The sequence below is a fragment of the Chinchilla lanigera genome, unplaced genomic scaffold, assembly GCF_000276665.1.
Source record: "Chinchilla lanigera isolate Chin_1 unplaced genomic scaffold, ChiLan1.0 scaffold00022, whole genome shotgun sequence".
In the NCBI taxonomy this organism is placed as follows: Eukaryota; Metazoa; Chordata; class Mammalia; order Rodentia; family Chinchillidae; genus Chinchilla; species Chinchilla lanigera.
Window position 1 is genome coordinate 27,046,237 of NW_004955423.1, and position 18,984 is coordinate 27,065,220.

At 37.7% G+C, this 18,984-nt stretch overlaps 1 protein-coding gene across 1 annotated transcript in view; it reads left to right on the top strand.

Annotated features, from left to right (window-relative positions):
• Positions 1 to 18,984, top strand: part of Dock7 (dedicator of cytokinesis 7) — a 190,090-nt gene that overhangs the window by 2,616 nt on the left and 168,490 nt on the right. Inside the window, exon 4 of the mRNA XM_013514367.1 lies at positions 16,735 to 16,848. Coding sequence (XP_013369821.1) covers positions 16,735 to 16,848 — 114 coding nt within the window. The remainder of the gene's footprint in view (positions 1 to 16,734; positions 16,849 to 18,984) is intronic.

The window sequence follows — 18,984 nt, forward strand, 5'->3', positions numbered from 1 at the left end:
GGGGGCCGAGCCCCCCGGGCTGGTCGGGCGCGCGGGCGGGAGCCCCTCGTCGCGCCGCGGCAGAGCTCGCGGAGGGGCGGCGGAATGTGGTGGTGCTTGAGTGAAAGGACGGTTCTGGCTCGGCTGAACCCTGCTTCTTCCAGTTGTGCTCTCCTAAGAAGGAAAATACTCAAATGAAACACATGTGTGTTAAAGCGACTGTGTTTCGGTGGTTATGAATCTTTTCGGTTTGTAGACGCCCCCGCCGCAGTGTTTTCACTCTTTTCACACCTTGTTGGTTTAAAACTAACATCTCTTTGATAAAAGCTTTGTGTCTTTGTTTCTTTTTGACTTTTAAAACATCTTCTTAGAGCCAGTAGAGAGCAAAGGCTATGTTAAACGATGGTTTGAACTTAAATTATGTTGTTTTCTAACTTGGCGCCTTGAGCAAGTTGTTGAAATTCCCTTTTGTTGGGTCCCTTACCTAAAAATGGGATATAGCAGTACCCAGCCGTAGTGTCACCTAATTTGTATAAAGTGACCCTAGCTGTCACGAACGCTTGTAATAATTAGTAGAACGGAGAGAGTTGGGATAGGACCTTACTGCTTTTCTTCTGTTGTAAAGTAACGGGGTTTTCTGAGGTAATGCCATTTTAAAGTGATATATTGACACATTTTTGATACTAATTTCCCTTTACTGGAGCCAGTTTACCTCTGAACACATGGTGCTATTTAAGTCCACACGACAGATGCAGTCTATACAGTGTTCTCCACTGATGGAGTTCGGCATCAGATGGGACCAACCACAAGAAAAAAGGAAAAAGGATAATTAGTTGTGCGAGATAGACCGAAGTGCACGTGCAGATAGCCTTAGGAGGGTATGAGATGAAGGCAGAGCTCTGCGCTGATTGGGAGACTTGAAGTGGACATGGTTGGCTGTGGAAGGTAAGGCAGGCAGGTGAGGAGGCAGGCAGAGTTTGAGAGTGAGAAATGAGCTGGGAGGGAAATGAGTCCGCTTTGCACGTGCTCATTTTGAGGGGCTTAGGAACCACTTGAAAAAAAATCATCTGTTTGGTTACTGCAGTAAATTTAAGGCCCCAAACAGAGACGGGGCTAGAGATTCAGATTTGGGCGTCAGCAGCAAGTAGATTGTAATTGGAGCCAGGGGAGCTGAGGGTTGTCCAGGGAGAACGTGCAGACTGAACTTGGAGGGTGAGACAGGGACAGAACTGCTCCAGATACAGTAGTTATTAAATACTTACAAGGATAAAAGTACTTTCCTTCCTATTACCAAATACAATTGATTAATTGTCTGAATCAGTTCTTGTTTTGCTTCTCAGTTTCCTACTAGATGAAGCATAGCACAAACCCTGGAGGTAAACGGCTTGACAGCCTGGCGCTGCTACCCTTGGGGTCAATTTTGGCGAGTTGCTTTCCCCCACTTTGCCTCATTTCCCTGTCCAAAAGTGAGGGTAGTAGTACGACTTACCTCGTTGCCAGGCAGGCGCTTGTACCACCGAGCTGTATCCCCGGCAACCTCGAGTTCTTGTGAGGAGTAAAGAAGTCAATACCTCTAAATTGCGTACAACAGTGTTTTGTATATCAAGAGTGTTTAGTAAATAGCAACTTTTTTATAGTTAGAATGTGGTTTAGAGAGGGCTGAGGATGTGGCTCAGTGGTAGGGCTCTTGCCTTGCATGCACAAAGCCCTGGGTTCAATCGCCAGCACCACCGAAAAAAAAAGGAAACTTCTTGGAAAAGACAATTTTCTGTGATGTGAAATATATGAAATTTGTTGCTCTCTGAAAAGCCTGTTACTGTCTGAAATCTTTTTTTTAAGCTTCATGACTGTTCAGAAAGCTTTACTTTAAAAAGAATTATATTGATCTCTTTTTCTGGCTCAGTTTTTTAAGCCCTTTGCATTTAGTGCTGTTATCTTTTTGACTGATTTGGTGATTTCTGAAAGCTCTTTATTCATGTCTCACTCATCATACTGCCTACCTCTGCTCACGGAGAAAGCAGCATGTATATTTTGTTCATATCACGTAATTGCTTCTTACATATCTGTTCACTCTGATTTTTGAGGACAAGGTCCATATATTTGTGGGTCCATATATTTGAATATTTGTAGATGAATGATTTAGGATTTTTTGTGGATTATTGTGTCTTGCCACTTGATATTCAGCAAGAGGATGAGCATGTGTGCATGCTTAAAGCACATTTTCCCCACAGGCAGGAGAATATAGTAAATATACATAAGCTCCAGGGTCAGAATGCACAGGCTGAATTTCACCAATACTACATAATAGCTGAAATTCTGAGCAGCTGACTTAAATTGTGTCTTTGTTTTCTCATAAGAAAAGTGGGGATAAAACCCTCCCTAAAATTAATGTAAATATTAGATGAGTTAATACATGTGAAATACATCTGTACATGGAACATTAGCTAACTGCTAAAATGTTAGCATGAAAGCATGAAAAGCATGAAAAACCTTAGCTAACTGCTGTTGTCACTTCTTTTAATTTGCTATTATTATTACTGCCGTTTTCTTGATGGAGAATTAAGGGCTAGAAAGGGTGGTATTATTTGTGTAAGTTGAGATTAAACCCTAGTCTTCTGATTTTAGATATTATACTTTTTATTTGACTGTGATTTCTACAGCACATTTTTCATGGTACATCTAGGTTTTTGAACAGTGCTGCTTAATTAACGGTCCAAGCTGGGTGTGGTGGCGCACACCTGTAATCCCAGCACTGAGGAAGCTGAGGCAGGAGGATCATTGTGAGTTTGAGGCCAGCCTGGGCTACAAAGTGAGCTCAAGGCCAGCCTGAATTGCATAGCGAGACCATCGCTCAAAAAGACAAAAAATAAATAAATAAACAGTCTGAAATTATATTGCTTTCATTGTCTTTCATTTGTCAGCTGGTATCATTCTAAGAAGCAGAATTTAATGGAGGGTTTTTGTCAGATCTTTATTTCTGAGGAAAATATTACATCAGTAAGAATTCTTGGAGATAGGCTTATTTAACACCTCAGTTGCTTTCAGTCTTGTGTTTGTTGGTGACACTGGCTGCATAGATCTGGTCTTTCAGACTGCACAATCTGCTTGTTCACTTCATTCTTCCCTGTGTTATTAACTGCTTCAGTGTGGCCTATTTTGTGTCTTTGGGCAGATACATTTCCCTGATCTTCTGTTGTTCTCATGAATTCCTTGTGTGTGTGTGTGTGTGTGTGTGTGTGTGTGTGTGTTATGCTGAGCAGTTGAGCCCAGGGTCCTGTGCATGCTAGGCAAGGGCTCTACCACTGAGCTACAAACCCAGCCTACATCTCACTAATTCTTCAGGCTAATATCTAATCTATTTCTTGTTCATAAGCACAGTACTGTTAGAAAGAGACTAGAATAATTCAGAGTTGACCTTTTATTAATGTCTTATTTTAGATGAGGTTTACTGCGTATAATTTCTCTTACTACTTTTGTTTCCGTACTTCATCTTTGACTGAAAAGTTTGAATCTAATACAAGTCTTTTATTTTAACCTAAGCATACCACTGCCTCAATATGTCATTTAACTGTCTTTTACTTGAGCTGGAAAAGTTTTTTGTCCCTAAAGCTTACTTATTTTACTTTGAAACCTATTCCTTGCCTCTTCCCTTAGAACTTTGGTTTCTACACTTTCCCTTTTTCTTTTAAACATCTTCATTCTTTTTTTATGGACCTTCTCTTTAAGCCGTAAGACTCATCTCATCATAAAGCAGACTCATTTCATCATAAAGCCGAACCGTAGTGTTTTAGCTGCCCAGTTGATTCTTTTTCTTTTCTGGTTACATTTCTCCTATGTATGTGCTGCAGTAGTGACTAGGTGCTGATTGCTGTCCTCTTTGTGAACCCATGGGTTATGTGGATGTGTTTACTTTTTATATACCCGAACTGTAGAACTCTTAAGAGTTAAGAACCTTTGCCTTTTTTTTCCTGTCCTCATCACTGATATCATGAGCTACTTTTCTTCTCCTAATTGCTCATGTGCCCCACTTTTTTTTTTGGTACCAGGGATTGAACCCAGGGAATGCTGAACTAATGTGTTTCTCCAGAAAGAAGACCCAGCTGGAAAATAATCAGCCTTGAAAATTAGAGATCAAAAATGCCAGCCCCAATCAGCCTATCTTTGCCTTACGTGCCTTACCCAGTAGCCACTGAGCAAGAGAGTATGATGAAGTTTTGATCTCTAGTTTTCCAGGCTGATTTTTTTCTGGCTAGGTCTTATTTTCAAAGGAAAGACTTATTTCCTTGTTTTAAAAATTAATTTTAGTTATTTTTAATTTTGAGGCACAGTCTTGCTAAGATGCCTAGGCTGCCTCAAACTTGAGTAGCTAGGATTACAGGCATGTGCCATTATTCCTGGCCACTTGCCCTATTTTTATACTGCTATTTGAGGTTCTTTAAGGGCGGGTCTGAGTCTTGGTTTTCATCTCTAGCACCAGCAGAGTCTTGTGGGTACTGGACACAGAAGAGCCGCTTGAATGAGCGCTGCCCTGTCACCTTGGCTCACACTTCATCACCGTAGACAGATGACTGCAGCAGCGTCAAGCTGGCCTGGCCTCTCCATGCTCCGGGTCAGATGTGGTGCAGAGTTTCCCTGTGGCACAGCTTTGTCATAGCATTGTTTTTTTCAAGAGTCCAGAGCGTTTTCTTAAGGGTGTGAAGCACAGACTCTTGTGGTGGTTTTTTTATTTGTTTTATTTTGTTTTTCTTTTGGTACCAGGAATCTAACTCACGACCTTCGCTTGCCAGGCAGGTGCTTTTGCCACTGAGTGAAATCCCCAGCCCCCTAGTGGTGTTTAGTGTAACTTATAACCTGGTCTTGGTTGTGCTGACGGATTCTGTAGTTTACACTCTCCTCGGAGCAGTCCAGTGTTTTCCCGGAGCTGCCACAAATGCTGTGCTAGTTTTCAACTCTGCAACTGTTCTGCTGTTGTTTCTTTTTTTAAAGTCTTGCCTCTTCTTCAGATGACTCTAGCCCCTACCCTGACTTTTGGGATAATCATTTCTTTGTTTTTCTTAGGGTTACCACCCATAAAGTCATTCATAAGCAGTATCATCTCTATTTTGAAGGGAATGTTGTGTGTTTGTATGCTTTGCTGTCATCCGTGAACAAAATATTTGTGATATTGAGTCGTAGTATTGAAATGAAAGTTTATTCATTTTCATTGCTTTATAGTATTTCACTGTATGAATATACTGCAATTTATCTGTCCTGCAGTAGAGGAACATTTTAATTGTTTCCAGTTTTTGACCATTAGGAAGAATATTCCTGTCAACGTTGCTAGTACCCATATGTATGAGTTTCTCTAGGGCAGTGATGGCAAACCTTTTAGAACTTTAAGACTGGGCATGGTGGCACACGCCTGTAATCCCAGCACTCAAGAGGCTGAGGCACGAGGATAGTTGCAAGTTTGAGACCAGCCTGGGCTACAAAGTGAGCTCAAGACCAGCCTGAACTGCATAGTGAGACCCTGTCTCAAAAAGACAAAAAAAAAAAAAAAAAAAGAACTTTCAGTGATAACTTTCAGTGATAACAAACAGCTGGTTGTGGCATATGTGCTGTAGGTTCACCAACACTGCTGTAGGGTACACTTGGCTGTATAGTTGCAGGATCACAGGTATTTTATTGTACATCACACTAATTTTATCAGCAATTTTACTTGGTAATGTCAAACTATTTTCTAAACTAGTATTTTGGTCCATTGATCTGATTATGCATCTCTTCTCCTGTTACAAATGATTTTTTTTTTTTTTTTATTTTTTTTGGTTTTGGTTTTTTTCTGGTACCGGGAATCGAACTCATGACCTTGTGCTTGCCAGGCAGGGGCTATGCTGCTGAGCTAAATCCCCAGCCCCCACAAATGATCTTAATTATAGCCAGCTTTGGGATTTAGTACACCAACCCCCTCCCCCTTTAGAAAAGTATCTCGACTGCTCTTATCCCTTTGATTTTTCATGTAAATTTTTAAATCCACCAAAAATTATAAAAAAGAAAACCTACAAAAATCAAAACCTATTAGAATTTGATTGGGATTGTATTGAATCTATATATCAGTTTGGTAGAGAAATGATATCCTTTTAATATTGAGTTTTCAATCAATGATCCAAGGTGTATTTCTCTAATTGGGTCTTTTAAAATATTGTACAGTGAAGCTTTATAGTTTGCTCTATAATATTCTTGAATATGTTTAGTTTTATTCTTAGGTGTAACAATTTTATATCCAGCTATACTTTCCTAAACAAAATTTTATTTTACTTATATATTTTTGTCTTTTTGAGACAGGGTCTTGCTGTGCAGTTCAGGTTGGTCTTGAGCTCACTTTCCAGCCCAGGCTGGTCTCGAACTCACAACAATCCTCCTGCCTCAGTCTCCCGAGTGCTGGGATTACAGGCGTGCACCACCATGCCCGGCTTGCTAAACATAATTTTATAACCTATTTGTAGGTTCCTTTGATTAGAACACCTGTATCTTTTGGGCATCGTGAAGTTGTGTTTCTTCCTTTCTAACTCTAGCAGCTAGTATCTTGGTCTTCAGACTTTTTGCCGTGGCTTGGATCGTGACTCTCTTCCCAAGGCCTCTGTGTTAAAGGCCTGATCTGCAGGGTGGTGCTTGTGGGAATGGCCAAACCTTCTAGAGGTAGAGCCTACCGGGAGGCCTTCAGGTTATGGGAGCCTTGACCTGGAAGGGGACTGTGGAACTCTAGCCTCTTCCTTGCTGCCTCTTGCTTCCTGGCTAGGAGGTGAGCAGTTTTGTGCTGCCACCTGCGCCTGCCGTGATGTGCTCCCTCCCCACAGGCCCAAACCATTGGCCAACCAGTCATTAGCTGGTGCTGCCAAAACCGAGCCAGAATCAAGCTGATCTCTTCCTAGGTTGATGATCTCAGGTATTCTGTTACAGTGACAGGAAGCTAACATACTCTTACTTTACTGTGGAGATTTTTACTATTTTTGTTAAACATTGTATTAATATTAAGCATTCTTGTTTCGCTTATGATCTTAAAGGGAAAGCATTCTGTGTTTTCCTGTTAGTCCTAATGATTGCTGAGGGTTTTTTTGTAGATACTCTTTCCCTGTGGGTCCCCTAGGAAACAGAGCATGAGATCAAGATTAACAATTGATTTGAGAATTACATTCCCAGGGCATCAGGCATGAGAGAAAAGGAAGGTGAGGCAGAGAAAGATGGGAAACCGTGTAAGGTGGCATCTTGTGGCCGCTGTGTCACAGAGCTGGAGAGAGATGTTTGGTAGAGTACTCAGCCACACAGCGTATGTCTGGACAGAGGAATAGTTTCTGAGTTCAGCAGATGGGTGTCTGGAAAAAAGCGTGCACTCTGCCACTGACTCCATCCTCAGTCTTCTTTTTATGTTTTATTTTGAGACAGCCTTTCATCAAGTAGCCCAGGCTGACTCGAACTTGTGATCTTCCTGCCTCAAACTCCTAAGAACTGAGATTACAAGCGTGTACCACCATGCCTGATTCAGTATTTTTCTTCCGTTCATCACAATTTTGGTGTTACAGCTAAGATACTACTTTAATCCATGGTTGTAAGATTTTCTTCTAAAATTTTAGTTTTAGTTATTTCTTTTAGGTGTACGATCCATTATGTGTTAATTTTTGTGCATGGAGTCAGGTAAGGGTCTGTATATCTTTTGCATGTGGGTATTGAGTTGTTGCCATCACTGTGCTGAAAATACTGTCTTTGGCCCATTGAGTTGCATTGGCACCTTTGTCATGAACAGTTGACCATATCTCACCCTAGTTTGACTGGCTGTTGTCAGCAAGACAAGAAATAACTAATGTGGATGAGAATGTGGAAAAGGGGGCACTCATACACTGTGGTTTTTTTCTTTGTTTTGGTTTTTTTTCCGGTGCTGGGAATTGAACTCACAACCTTGTGCTTGCCAGGCAGGTGCTGTGCTACTGAGCTAAATCCCCAGCCCCCTGTTGTTTTATTTTTGAGACAGGGTCTCACTATGTATTCTAGGCTGGCCTTAAATTCACTGTGTAGCCTGACTGGCCTCAAACTCACAGCAATCCTCCTGCTTCAGCCTCTTGAGTGCTAGGATATGCCACTCTGCACTGTTTTGTAGGAATGTTAATTAATACAACTGTAATAGAAAATAGTGTGAAGATTCTTCCAAATACTTGTGATCCATCTCACTCCTGGGTGAATATCTAAAGGAAATGAAAGAAATGTGTCAAAGAGATATGGGCATTCCTGTATTTACTGCAGCACTGTGCACAAGAGCTAAGATACAAAATCAGTTGAGCAGATAAATCAACCAATGAATGGATAAAGAAAATGTATATACACACGATGGAGTATTAGTCTTAAAAGAGGATGAAATACTATCATAGCAATGTGGATGAAACTGGAGGTCATTACAAGTGAGATAAGCAGGCACAGAAAGACAAATAGTACATGTTCTGGCTCATGTGGAAGCTGGAAAAGTTGAATTTATGGAAATGGAGACTAGTAGTCACTAGTGATTAGGAAGGGTAAAGAAGAGTTGTAGAAGTAGGTTGGATAATGGGCACCATAGTACGTTTACATTGAGGAATAAGTTTGAATTTTCTACAGTGCAGCATGGTGACTGTAGTTCACCGTTCATTATATGTTTTATAAAGAATTAGAGGAGTACAAAGGTTCTCAGCACAAGGAAGTGATAAATGTTTAAGGAGATGGAAATCATAATTACCCTGATTTGATCCTTGCACAATATATATACACAGTTTTTTAAAAATGAAAAAAATCAATTGACCATAAAATGTAGGAGTGTATTTCTTGAAATTGAATTTTGTTTCCTTGATTCATATGTGTATTTTCATACCACACTGATCTGATTACTGTTGCCTTATAGCACGTTTTGAAATCCATGAAGTATGAGTCCTCCAGCTCTTTTATTTTGGAATTGTTTTGACTATTCTGGATTTTTTTGTATTCCCAAAAATGTTTTAGGATCAATATCATTATAAAGTTTGCTAGGTTCTGCCATAGTCCTTTTGGAATTTTAGGAAAGTTTGCCTTGAATCTGTAGAGCAGTTTGGGGAGAATTGCCCTCTGAAGGATACTGAATCTTTTGGCCTATGGAAAATGGAGTGTTGACACATTTATTTGGATCTTACTTAACTTCTCTCAGCAAGATTTTCAAGTATTCAGTATTTAGGTCTTGGACTTATTTTGTTAAATTTATTTCTAAATATTTTTGCTAGTTTCATAAATTCACTTTAAAAAATTGATCTGTTACTAGTATATTTAAATACTATTGATTTTTGAATATTAAACTTACATCTTCTGGCCTTGCTGAACCTGTTTATTCTGTTAGTTTTTTGTGAGCTCCTTTGACCTTTTGTACATAGGCTAAGTGTCTATGAGTAAAGACAGTTTTGTTTCTTCCTTTTTAATCTTAATGCCTGTAATTTCTTTCTTTTTTCCTCCATTTCACTGGCTGGAGCCCCCAGTACCTGTTGACTAGAAATGAGAGCAGACATCCTTGTGCTTTCCTAATGTAGGGAGGAGAGCATTCAGACTGTTAGCATTGTAGGAAGGTGCTCTAAGATAGGGAAGGAGAGGACAGAGATTTGACAGACCTTTAAGAATGAAAGTAAACACGACTTAGGAACTAATCATATATAGTTTACACTAGCATACAATTTATGTGTATGGGTAATAAGATTCTGTCTTTATTTTTATGAGTTAGGGTAAAACAACATAAAATTCTCTTTGGGGAGGATTAATTTTTAAAAATTTTAATTTTTATTAGTACATATTTGTAGTGCACAATTACATTACATGATTTATTGTGTGGAGTTTTTATATATGTATATATACACACACACACGTATATATAAACTATATGTATAATTTAAGGTTTTTTTTTATCCTCTTTCCCTGCCTTCCATCCTCTCTCCTTCAATTTTTGGTCCCTTTCCATTTGCTCCCTGTTTTCTATTATCTGTCTTTTTTTTTGTTTTTTTTTTCCGGTACCGAGAATCGAAGTCATGACCTTGTGCTTGCCAGGCAGGCCCTGTGCCGCTGAGCTAAATCCCCAGCCCCTATTATCTGTCTTTTATTTTGTTTTTTAATTTATTTATACTTCAGTGTTCTCATACAAGAGAAGCCATGCCATATTTAAGCTTATGTGTCTGATTTATTTCACATAACGTTATGGTCTCAAGGTGGATTAATTTTACAGTAGAAGGTTTAGTTTTTAGTTACTAATTTTGGGTCATTGTTAATATTCACAGATGCTGCATTTTTGAGATTTTTACCCTTATAGTTAAAATTTATTATGTGTCACGAAGTAAGGAATGATATCATTACCATTTGTCAGCTGAGGAATTTGGAAATAGTGAAATGCTGTTGATCATTGTGTTAGAGGCATCCAAGACTCCTTAAGACAGCACTTTATAACTCTTGACTTAAATGTTATCCTAAAATAGTGTCAGGTGGGCTACACAAGACATGACATCTTTTTTTATACCCCTCAGAAAAGGAGTTATGTTTAAACGTTATATGTACTATGTAGAACTTATTTTTGTTCTTCTATTTCACATACCCATCCATATAACCTTTTAGTTTTTTTTAGCCTTCAGTGATTTTTCTGGTTGGTCCTCTATGTTCCTAAAGACTTTAAGTAGGCCAACTTACAAGTGACATAAAAATAATGCCTCAAGTCAGAGTTTTATTTAGCCACTTATCAAAAGATAAGTAAGAGAAGACATCCTTGTGTTTTCCTAATCTAAGGAGGAGAGCATTCAGACTATTACGTAATCTATTCAGACTAATACGTATTATGTAATCTTTCCTATCAAAAGATAGGAAACATTGTAACAGAGGTGGTAGTCCCTATAATGTTCCTATTAATATGTTAGTATATACAGTAGGCATATTTCACTGGGTATCTTTTTTTTTTGGTTTTTCTCCGGTACCAGGAACCGAATTCATGACCTTGCGCTTGCCAGGCAGGCGCTTTGCCGCTGAGCTAAATCCCCAGCCCCTTCACTGGGTATCTTTATTTTTTTATTTTTTTATTTTTTATTTTTTTTTGGTTTTTCTCCGGTACCGGGAACCGAACTCACGACCTTGCGCTTGCCAGGCAGGCGCTTTTGCCGCTGAGCTAAATCCCCAGCCCCTTCACTGGGTATCTTTAATTGACCTTGTAAGCAGGGTTTTGGAAAACGGAGAAGTCATTTACATAAAGTATAGCTAGAACCTTGTGTCTTTGGAAATTTGCTCCTATGGAAAGAGTCCTTAGGAGTTCAAATTCTGCTTCTACCTTTAGTAGGATTAGGCAAGTTAATTCACTTTTGAAATTTATCTAAAAATACTTGTTTTTTTCTCAGTACAAAATAGTATGTTTTAGCCAGGTGTTGTAGTGTTGTATGCCTGTAATCCCAGCACTCAGAAAGCTGAGGCAGGAGGATCACCGCAGGTTCTAGGCCAGCTTGCGGTACACAGTGAGTTCAAGGCCAGTCTAAGCTACAGAGTGAGACTCTTATCTCAAACAAACAAACAAAAGTGTGTTGTTGCAGATTTGGAAACAGGGAAGGGCCCCGCCCCAATAAAAAAAGATAAAAATGGCTTGTAATTCTCCATTCAGACAAAATCCCTGCCCTTGTGGAGTTTGCATTCTAGGGATAATCTTTGCATAACCTAGAATAGCCTTACTGTTCAACAATAGACACTGGCTGAGTATGTTCCAGTTTATCCACGGCATGGACTCTATTGCAGATAAAAGAATAGTGAAGAAGCATGCAGTCTCTGCATTCCAGATCTTGGCTTTGTTCCTCAGTTATGTGACCATAATAACTTCTTGGAGCTTCAACATCCATATATAGCAGCAGTCCCCAACTTTTTTGGCAGCAGTGACTAGTTTTGTGGAAGACAGTTTTTACAGGAATTGGCGAGTTAGTTTCTCTTTTTAGTTAGTGTTATGTTTGTGATGCATAATTATTTTCTCCAGCTCTGGCATCATTGCCTCAGCTCTACCTGAGGTCATCAGGCATTAGATTTTCTTAAGAATTGTGACCTAGCTCCTTTTAGATTTCTCAAATGTGCAGTTCACAGTAGGGTTCTTACTTGAAGGGAGGTGGAGCTCAGGTGTGATGTCAGTGGCTGTTGTTACAGAGGAAGCTTCAGTTACATACTGTACATGTCCTGCAGTGTGCCCAGTTCCTAACAGACCACTGACCAGTACTGTTTGTAGCAGGGGCTTGGGGCTCTGGTTGCATAGTACCTACTTCGTAGAGTTTTTCTCAAGATTAAGTTAGGTGTGGCAGTACTTTGTACAGAGTATGGCACATTGTGAGTGCTTGTCAAATGTAGCTGTTACTATTTTTGCAGTACTGGAGATTGAACTCTTGCCTGTGCTAGGCAAGCACTCTACCACTGACCTACATCCCAGCCCTTATTGTTTTAGTTTGAGACAGGGTTTTGCTCAGTTGCCTAGAATGGCCTTGAACTTGAGCTCCTCTAGTGGCTCCCTGTGGCTGAGATTATAGGCATGAATCACTGGATTTATTCTAGTATTATGACTATGTGTGGTGATATGGAAAGATTTGCAAGACGGTTGTAAAGTGTATAACATAAGGTATCAAGGAAAGCTTGCTGTACTATAAAATAAGGATTTCTTATGTGCATGCTGATATATAAATACCTTTCTCTTGAGGCATATCCTGGAAAATATTAAGTGATATATTTGAGGAATAGGACTAGGGATTGGAAATGGAAAAAAGATTTTCCTTTTGCTTTTATCTTTCTGATTTTAGTTTCCTTTTTGTGGAGCTTTAAATTTTTAATGGCATGTGCATATTCTTTTTATGTATTCTGTTTTAAAGATTTCTCCCTTAAATCACAGTTTTGATTTTGTATTTTTTTATTGGTCCTTCTTCCAAATTGAGCTTATATGGAGACTTGATAGAAACATAAATGGATGTTTTCTTGTGGAGGGAAGGTGTTTTGATATCGTAATTAGTAGCATAAGTAACTGCAGGATTTTGACCTGTTTTTTCTACTTTGCAGTTTAAAGCATTTTAGAAGTAAAAAAATTACTTGTTTGGCTTTATTCTGTGAACAGTCACTAGGATTAAGAAAACTGTTCAGAAGAAGTAATTCATGACAAAGGCTTACAATTAATATCACGATTTAAATTCATTTGTATTTCTTAATTGCATCCTTTGGATCATGGTGTGGTTAAGAGATCTTTGGTTTTAGAAGATTTCCTCATTGCCTTTTCATAAAGTCTTTCACAGGTTGTCAGAGATGTCAGTGTAAACACATCTCTTGTTCGGGTTGCAGGTGTTTTTATTGCTGTTGTAGCTCAGTTTGTAAAAGGTTCTTGTTGCATTTTTATACCTTATTTTCATATTATCCCTATTGAGAGCTCTTTTGGGACATTATGTCCTGTAGAAGATATTTGTAATGAGGATTATCTAAACAAAGAATCTCTTTTTGAAGTAACTATTTCATTTAGCTTCTCATTTTAACATCTGGAATAAACAGTTAATTGGTGGTGTGATGGCTGACTGGCAGGGTTTTTCTCTCTTAGCCATTTATAATGTTATATCTTAGTAATTAATGAATTTGATGAACTGTGAACTACAGCAGTTTGCTCTTCACAGTTTGGCCACAGAAACACTTGTGTTAGTGCTGAGATTGGTAGACGGAGTTGAGTAGCGTTGACATAGACATAGAACATTTGTTTTAGGTTTCTCTCATTTTAAAGGGTTTTGCTTATCTCAGTTTTGACAAAAGGATCAGAGTGTGTGAGGACTTTAAATTAAACATAATAATGAACCAGATATGGTGGCACATAACTGTAATCCCAGCACTTGGGAGGCTGAGGCAGGAGGATTGCATGAGTTTGAGGCCAGCCTGGGCTATCATAGTCAGTTCAAGGCCAGCCTGAACTACGTAGTGAGACCCTGTTTTCCGCCCCTGCCAAAAAAACATAGTGCTAGACATAATAATGAATACTCACATTAAATACAATTCATTAAGAGGCTTAACAGAGCCCTCAACTGAGTAGAATGTCCCTGTCTTTTCACAAAGAGGTTTTAAAGAATTTTCCCTTTGCTTCTCAGTCTGCCCTCAAAGATTTTATTCCCTACCCCGCTTTCAGCTCTTATAATTGTTTTCTTGATGCTCTTCTCTTCCTCCCACGTCTGTTCCCGTTAACACTCTGTGTGTGTGTGTGTTTGTGTGTGTGTGTGTTCAGTAGGCTTTTTTGGTGAGCAGATTTAGGTTTACAGAAAAATAAGTGGCAACTGACAATTCCAAAATACCTCTTCTCCTGTGAATTAACATCTTGCATTCGTGTGGTACATTTTTTCTGATTGATGGACTAATATTCATGTACATTGTTGCTAACTAAAGCCCATAGATTACATTAGGGTTCACTGTGTTTGTGGAGCATTTTATAGGTTTTGATAATGGCATATCACCACCATTTCATTATTATACAGAATAATTTCACTGCTGTATTCTATGTATTCGTTGCTTCTGTCTTCTCCTCTAATCGTGGACAAACACTAATCTTACTCTCTATAGTTTTCCCTTTCCCAGTACTATATGTCATATAGTTGGAATCATTTAGTATATAACCTTTTCAGATTTGCTTCTTCACTTGGCAATAGTTTTACATGGTTTGTTTAGCTTTTTTTAAAATCACTGAATAATATTTCAGTATATGGATATACCATACATGCATGTTTGTTTACCCCTTCACTCATTGCAGGACAGCTTCACATTTTGAAGTTTTGTCAGTTATGAATGGTGGGGATGGGCATGGTGGCATACACCTGTGGCAGGAAGATTGCCATGAGTTGGAGGCAAGTGTGGAATATATACTGAATTCAAGGCCAGCCAATACTACATACCAAGACCCTCTCTCAAAAAAAAGAGGGGGGGGGGAAGAATAATGATTTAACCTTTTAAAACATAATCTAAATTATCTCAAGTCACCTGTAAAAAAGTGTTGAGCTAATTCAGTAACTTGAATCTTACAGAGTCTTCTACTGTTGAACCAAAAATTCCTATTATATAGTCAGCTCATGATAATGGGCAGTAAATGTGTGTGGAATGATTGAAAGTGAGGGAAGGAAAAGTATTGAAGAGAGGAAGTAGGGGAAGATTATATTGAGTCTGGATAATTTTTGAGAAATGAGATGTTTTGAAGCTCAGCTAGGAATTCTAGTGGGGATGGAGATGTTTAGGACTTTGAATTCAACCATTAACTTAAGAACAGTTCAAAACAGAACTGTCGTCAAGCTGGTTGAGAAATCAGGCCTTTAGATCTGTATTGTAACAGAAGATGGATTTTATACAAAGAGATGTGGTTACTTGATCATCATAGGGTGGAGGTTATTGACATGAGGAATATAACCACAAATTCTACAGATAGTGGCCTTTAATTTGTATTTGTGAGTTAATACCTGTTTAACAGAAATTACTGATATAATGTGCAAAGTTATGCAGTTGTAGAATTTATGGCTTACTGAATATTTTGGTTTATTGTTTTGTGGAATATGAGATATATAGAGATTAATGAGCTGTAAATCCATTTGAATGTCTAAAATATTTTTTGTTTAGAAATGCTGCTTACTTAAGTTTATTTAAGAATACAAGTATACCCCTCCAGGTCAACAACTACTTCGAAATCTTGGGACTTCTGCACTCTTAATTGAAATTTAATTTGAACTGTGACTGATTTTTCAGTTAAAGATTTATCTGTTAAGTTATGGTAATGCCTTTGTGGTTACTCAATTTATAAGGTCAGAAGTAGTGTATATTTATATTTGCAGGATGTAAACAATCTATAAAGCACACAGGAAAATGCAAAAAAATAAATAGGGAGGAGGAGAGTGCAAGCTAGATTTGATAAATGTTCTAAGTTTTTAAAGAAGTGTGGTAAAATTTTTGGCTATGATAAGCCAGGAAGTTTGCATGAAAATGTTGGCAGTTGAGTTTTTACCTTTAAAACTAGTTAAGATTGGGTTGGTCAGTATGGGAGGGAAACAGCATTCTAGGGAGCAGTTTGTGTTCATTTGTAGGAATTTGGAAAAGGACATGAAAAGGCTAGAGAGGTAAATGAGAGTTCAAATTATGTAAAGCGATTAGTGCTGGGGTACAAGGGCATTTTTTATTAAGTAGAGGAAGCTTCCTGGGGCATGAATGAGGAGCTAGTAATATTAGAAAGGAGAGTGTTTTTTTCCCTCTTATTGTACATATGTTGATTTGTTTATAAAATATTTTGGAATTTTATATCTTTAAAATATACATATATTAATATATAGATCTTTTTACAGCTTCTAGCTTTATCTTAGACAAAGTGTGTTTCCTACAATACTATGTTAAGAAAAGCCTTGTATAAATTGGCTGTAACTTTTTTACCCTGTACCAGCATTATAGATATGTATTAATGTAATTACAAGCTAGAAAAGTATTTCTTGAACTAATATATGAATTTATAGCCTTACTAATATACTGATACTTTTTTAAAAAATGAAACTTTATTTTTTTTTATTTTTTATTTTTTTGGTTTTTCTCCGGTACCGGGAACCGAACTCACGACCTTGTGCTTGCCAGGCAGGCGCTTTTGCCGCTGAGCTAAATCCCCAGCCCAAAATGAAACTTTAATATAATTAAATTCCTTCCATTTTAAATATGGTTATTTATAGATTTTTTTTTAAGTGTAGATAATGTGTTTGCTTCTTTTGTTATAGAACTGTGGCAGCTGAAGTTAGGAAGCAGATCTCTGGGCAATATAGTGGCTCTCCTCAACTGCTGAAGAACCTCAGCATTGTTGGCAATATCTCCCACCACACCACAGTGAGTAGACATTCAAACTATGGTATGTTATAAGTGTGTTACTGAGTAGGCAGTGAAACAGTAGAAAGATAAGAGCCAACAAATCGGATGCTGTCACTGGTCTTACAACCTTACTTGTTGCCACCTCACTCTTGAAACCTGAGGTAGGAAAAGAGTATTAGGATTTGTTATAAAAGTGTTGGTTTCCAGTTAACTCTAAACCTTTATATTCAAGATTTAATTAAATCTGGAATTTTATATTTAGAACTTTTAAGACCCGAGATGATTCTCAATCTATGTGAAAATAAAGGAATCTGATTTAGAAATTGGTAATGAAGTAAATTTTAAATATTTCCTGTCCTACCAGAGACCTGTTCAGAATGTCTTTGCCTGTATGTTTTCTTCTAGCAAGTTCAGTGTTTATCATCCCTTCTGGTGAAAAGAAATGTATATTTATTCATTATTGTTTCAGAGACATAAATAAGCTTATTTATGTCTCTTATTCTCTTATTAAATAAGCTGGCACAGAGATAATCAGTTTTGATAAAACTTCCTATTTGTTATATTAAGAATATGAAATAAAACATACCTCAGTTTGTCTTAAAATTAGAGATCATTACTAAAATTTCAAATGCTATGGAAAACTAAAGTAAAAAATAGGATACTGTTCTATATTAACATTTTTCCAGGATACAAAAATCAGCATTTAAAAATCAAGAGCTTTTCTATAACCAGTAATGAATTAATTGAGAAAAAAAATCAGGAGAACAATTCCAATCACAGTAACTTCCAAAAAGAGAAAAGAAAATAAACAAATAAACCAGGAATCAACTCAGCCAATGAAGTTAAAGATCTCCACAATGAGAAGTTTGGATCACTGAAGAAAAATTGAATGAGACAGTAGATCCCATGTTCATAGATTAACAGAATTAATGTTGTTAAAATGACCATGTTACAAAAATAGTCTACAGATTCATTGAAATCCTATCAAAATTCTGATGCATCAGTCACAGAAATAGAGAAAATAATCCTAAAATTGATATAGAAACACGACTCAGAATAGCTAAAGCAATTTAAGAGAGCAAGGTTAGAGGCATCACCATACATAATAACTGATTTCAGATTGTGCTCAAGGAGCCATAGTAACCAAAACAGCATAGTATTGACACAAAAATAGACGAACATGTAGACCAGTGGAATATAATGGAGAACACAGAAGCAAACACACACACTTCAGCTGTCTGACTCTTCATGAGGACCCAAAATGGAGAGAAAGTAGCCTCTTTAACAAATGTTGGTAGGAAAACTGGATATCCATATAAAGAAGATTGAAAGTAGCTCCCTCTCTAGGTGTAACACCTGAAACATTGAACTTGCTAGAAGAAAACATACAGGCAAAGACATTCTGAATAGGTCTCTGGTAGGACAGGAAATACTAGGAAGAATCACCAAATGGACTACATCAGATAGAATGTGGGATGCATGGCAAGAGAAACAACAGAGTGAAGAGAGTCTACAGAATGGGAGAGAATCTTTACCAGCTACTGTTCTAGCAGAGGATTAGAATATATATAAAGAACTCAAAAAACTTAACACTTTGGCATATGGGAAGGGGACCAACAGATGGAGGAGCTGAGGAGAGGAAGGAAAGAGCACTTAAAAAGAATTGAGATGTGTTATGTACATGTACCAACTCTGCATAATGAATGTAATCATTATTTACTGCAAACGTACTAATAAAAATTAAAAAAAAAACCTCTGGCTTCATTTTTTATTTTCTTTTTTAAAAATTTATTTTAAAAATAAAAGAAGGAAAACATATTAACAGACATCCATTTCCAAAATAGCATAAAAACAATACAAGCAGTACAGAGTTACAGACAAAGTGGTAAGAAATTAACAATGGTTGTTGTATTACGTATTGATATCTTCGAAGTGGTTTCTCAGGAAAACAAATAGAGACATGCAAGATTGACCAAATAAGTAACCATTAACTGTTCCTTTCAGTAAAGTGATAGAAGTCAGTAGTACAATTATGTTAACTGTCCTGTATATACATACATACATAATTTCCCCTTTTTTTCTCTTTTCCCTCACCCCAGTTGCTCTTCACTTTTGAGCATTTTCCTTTTGTTTCACAATGTCTATCATCCCTCC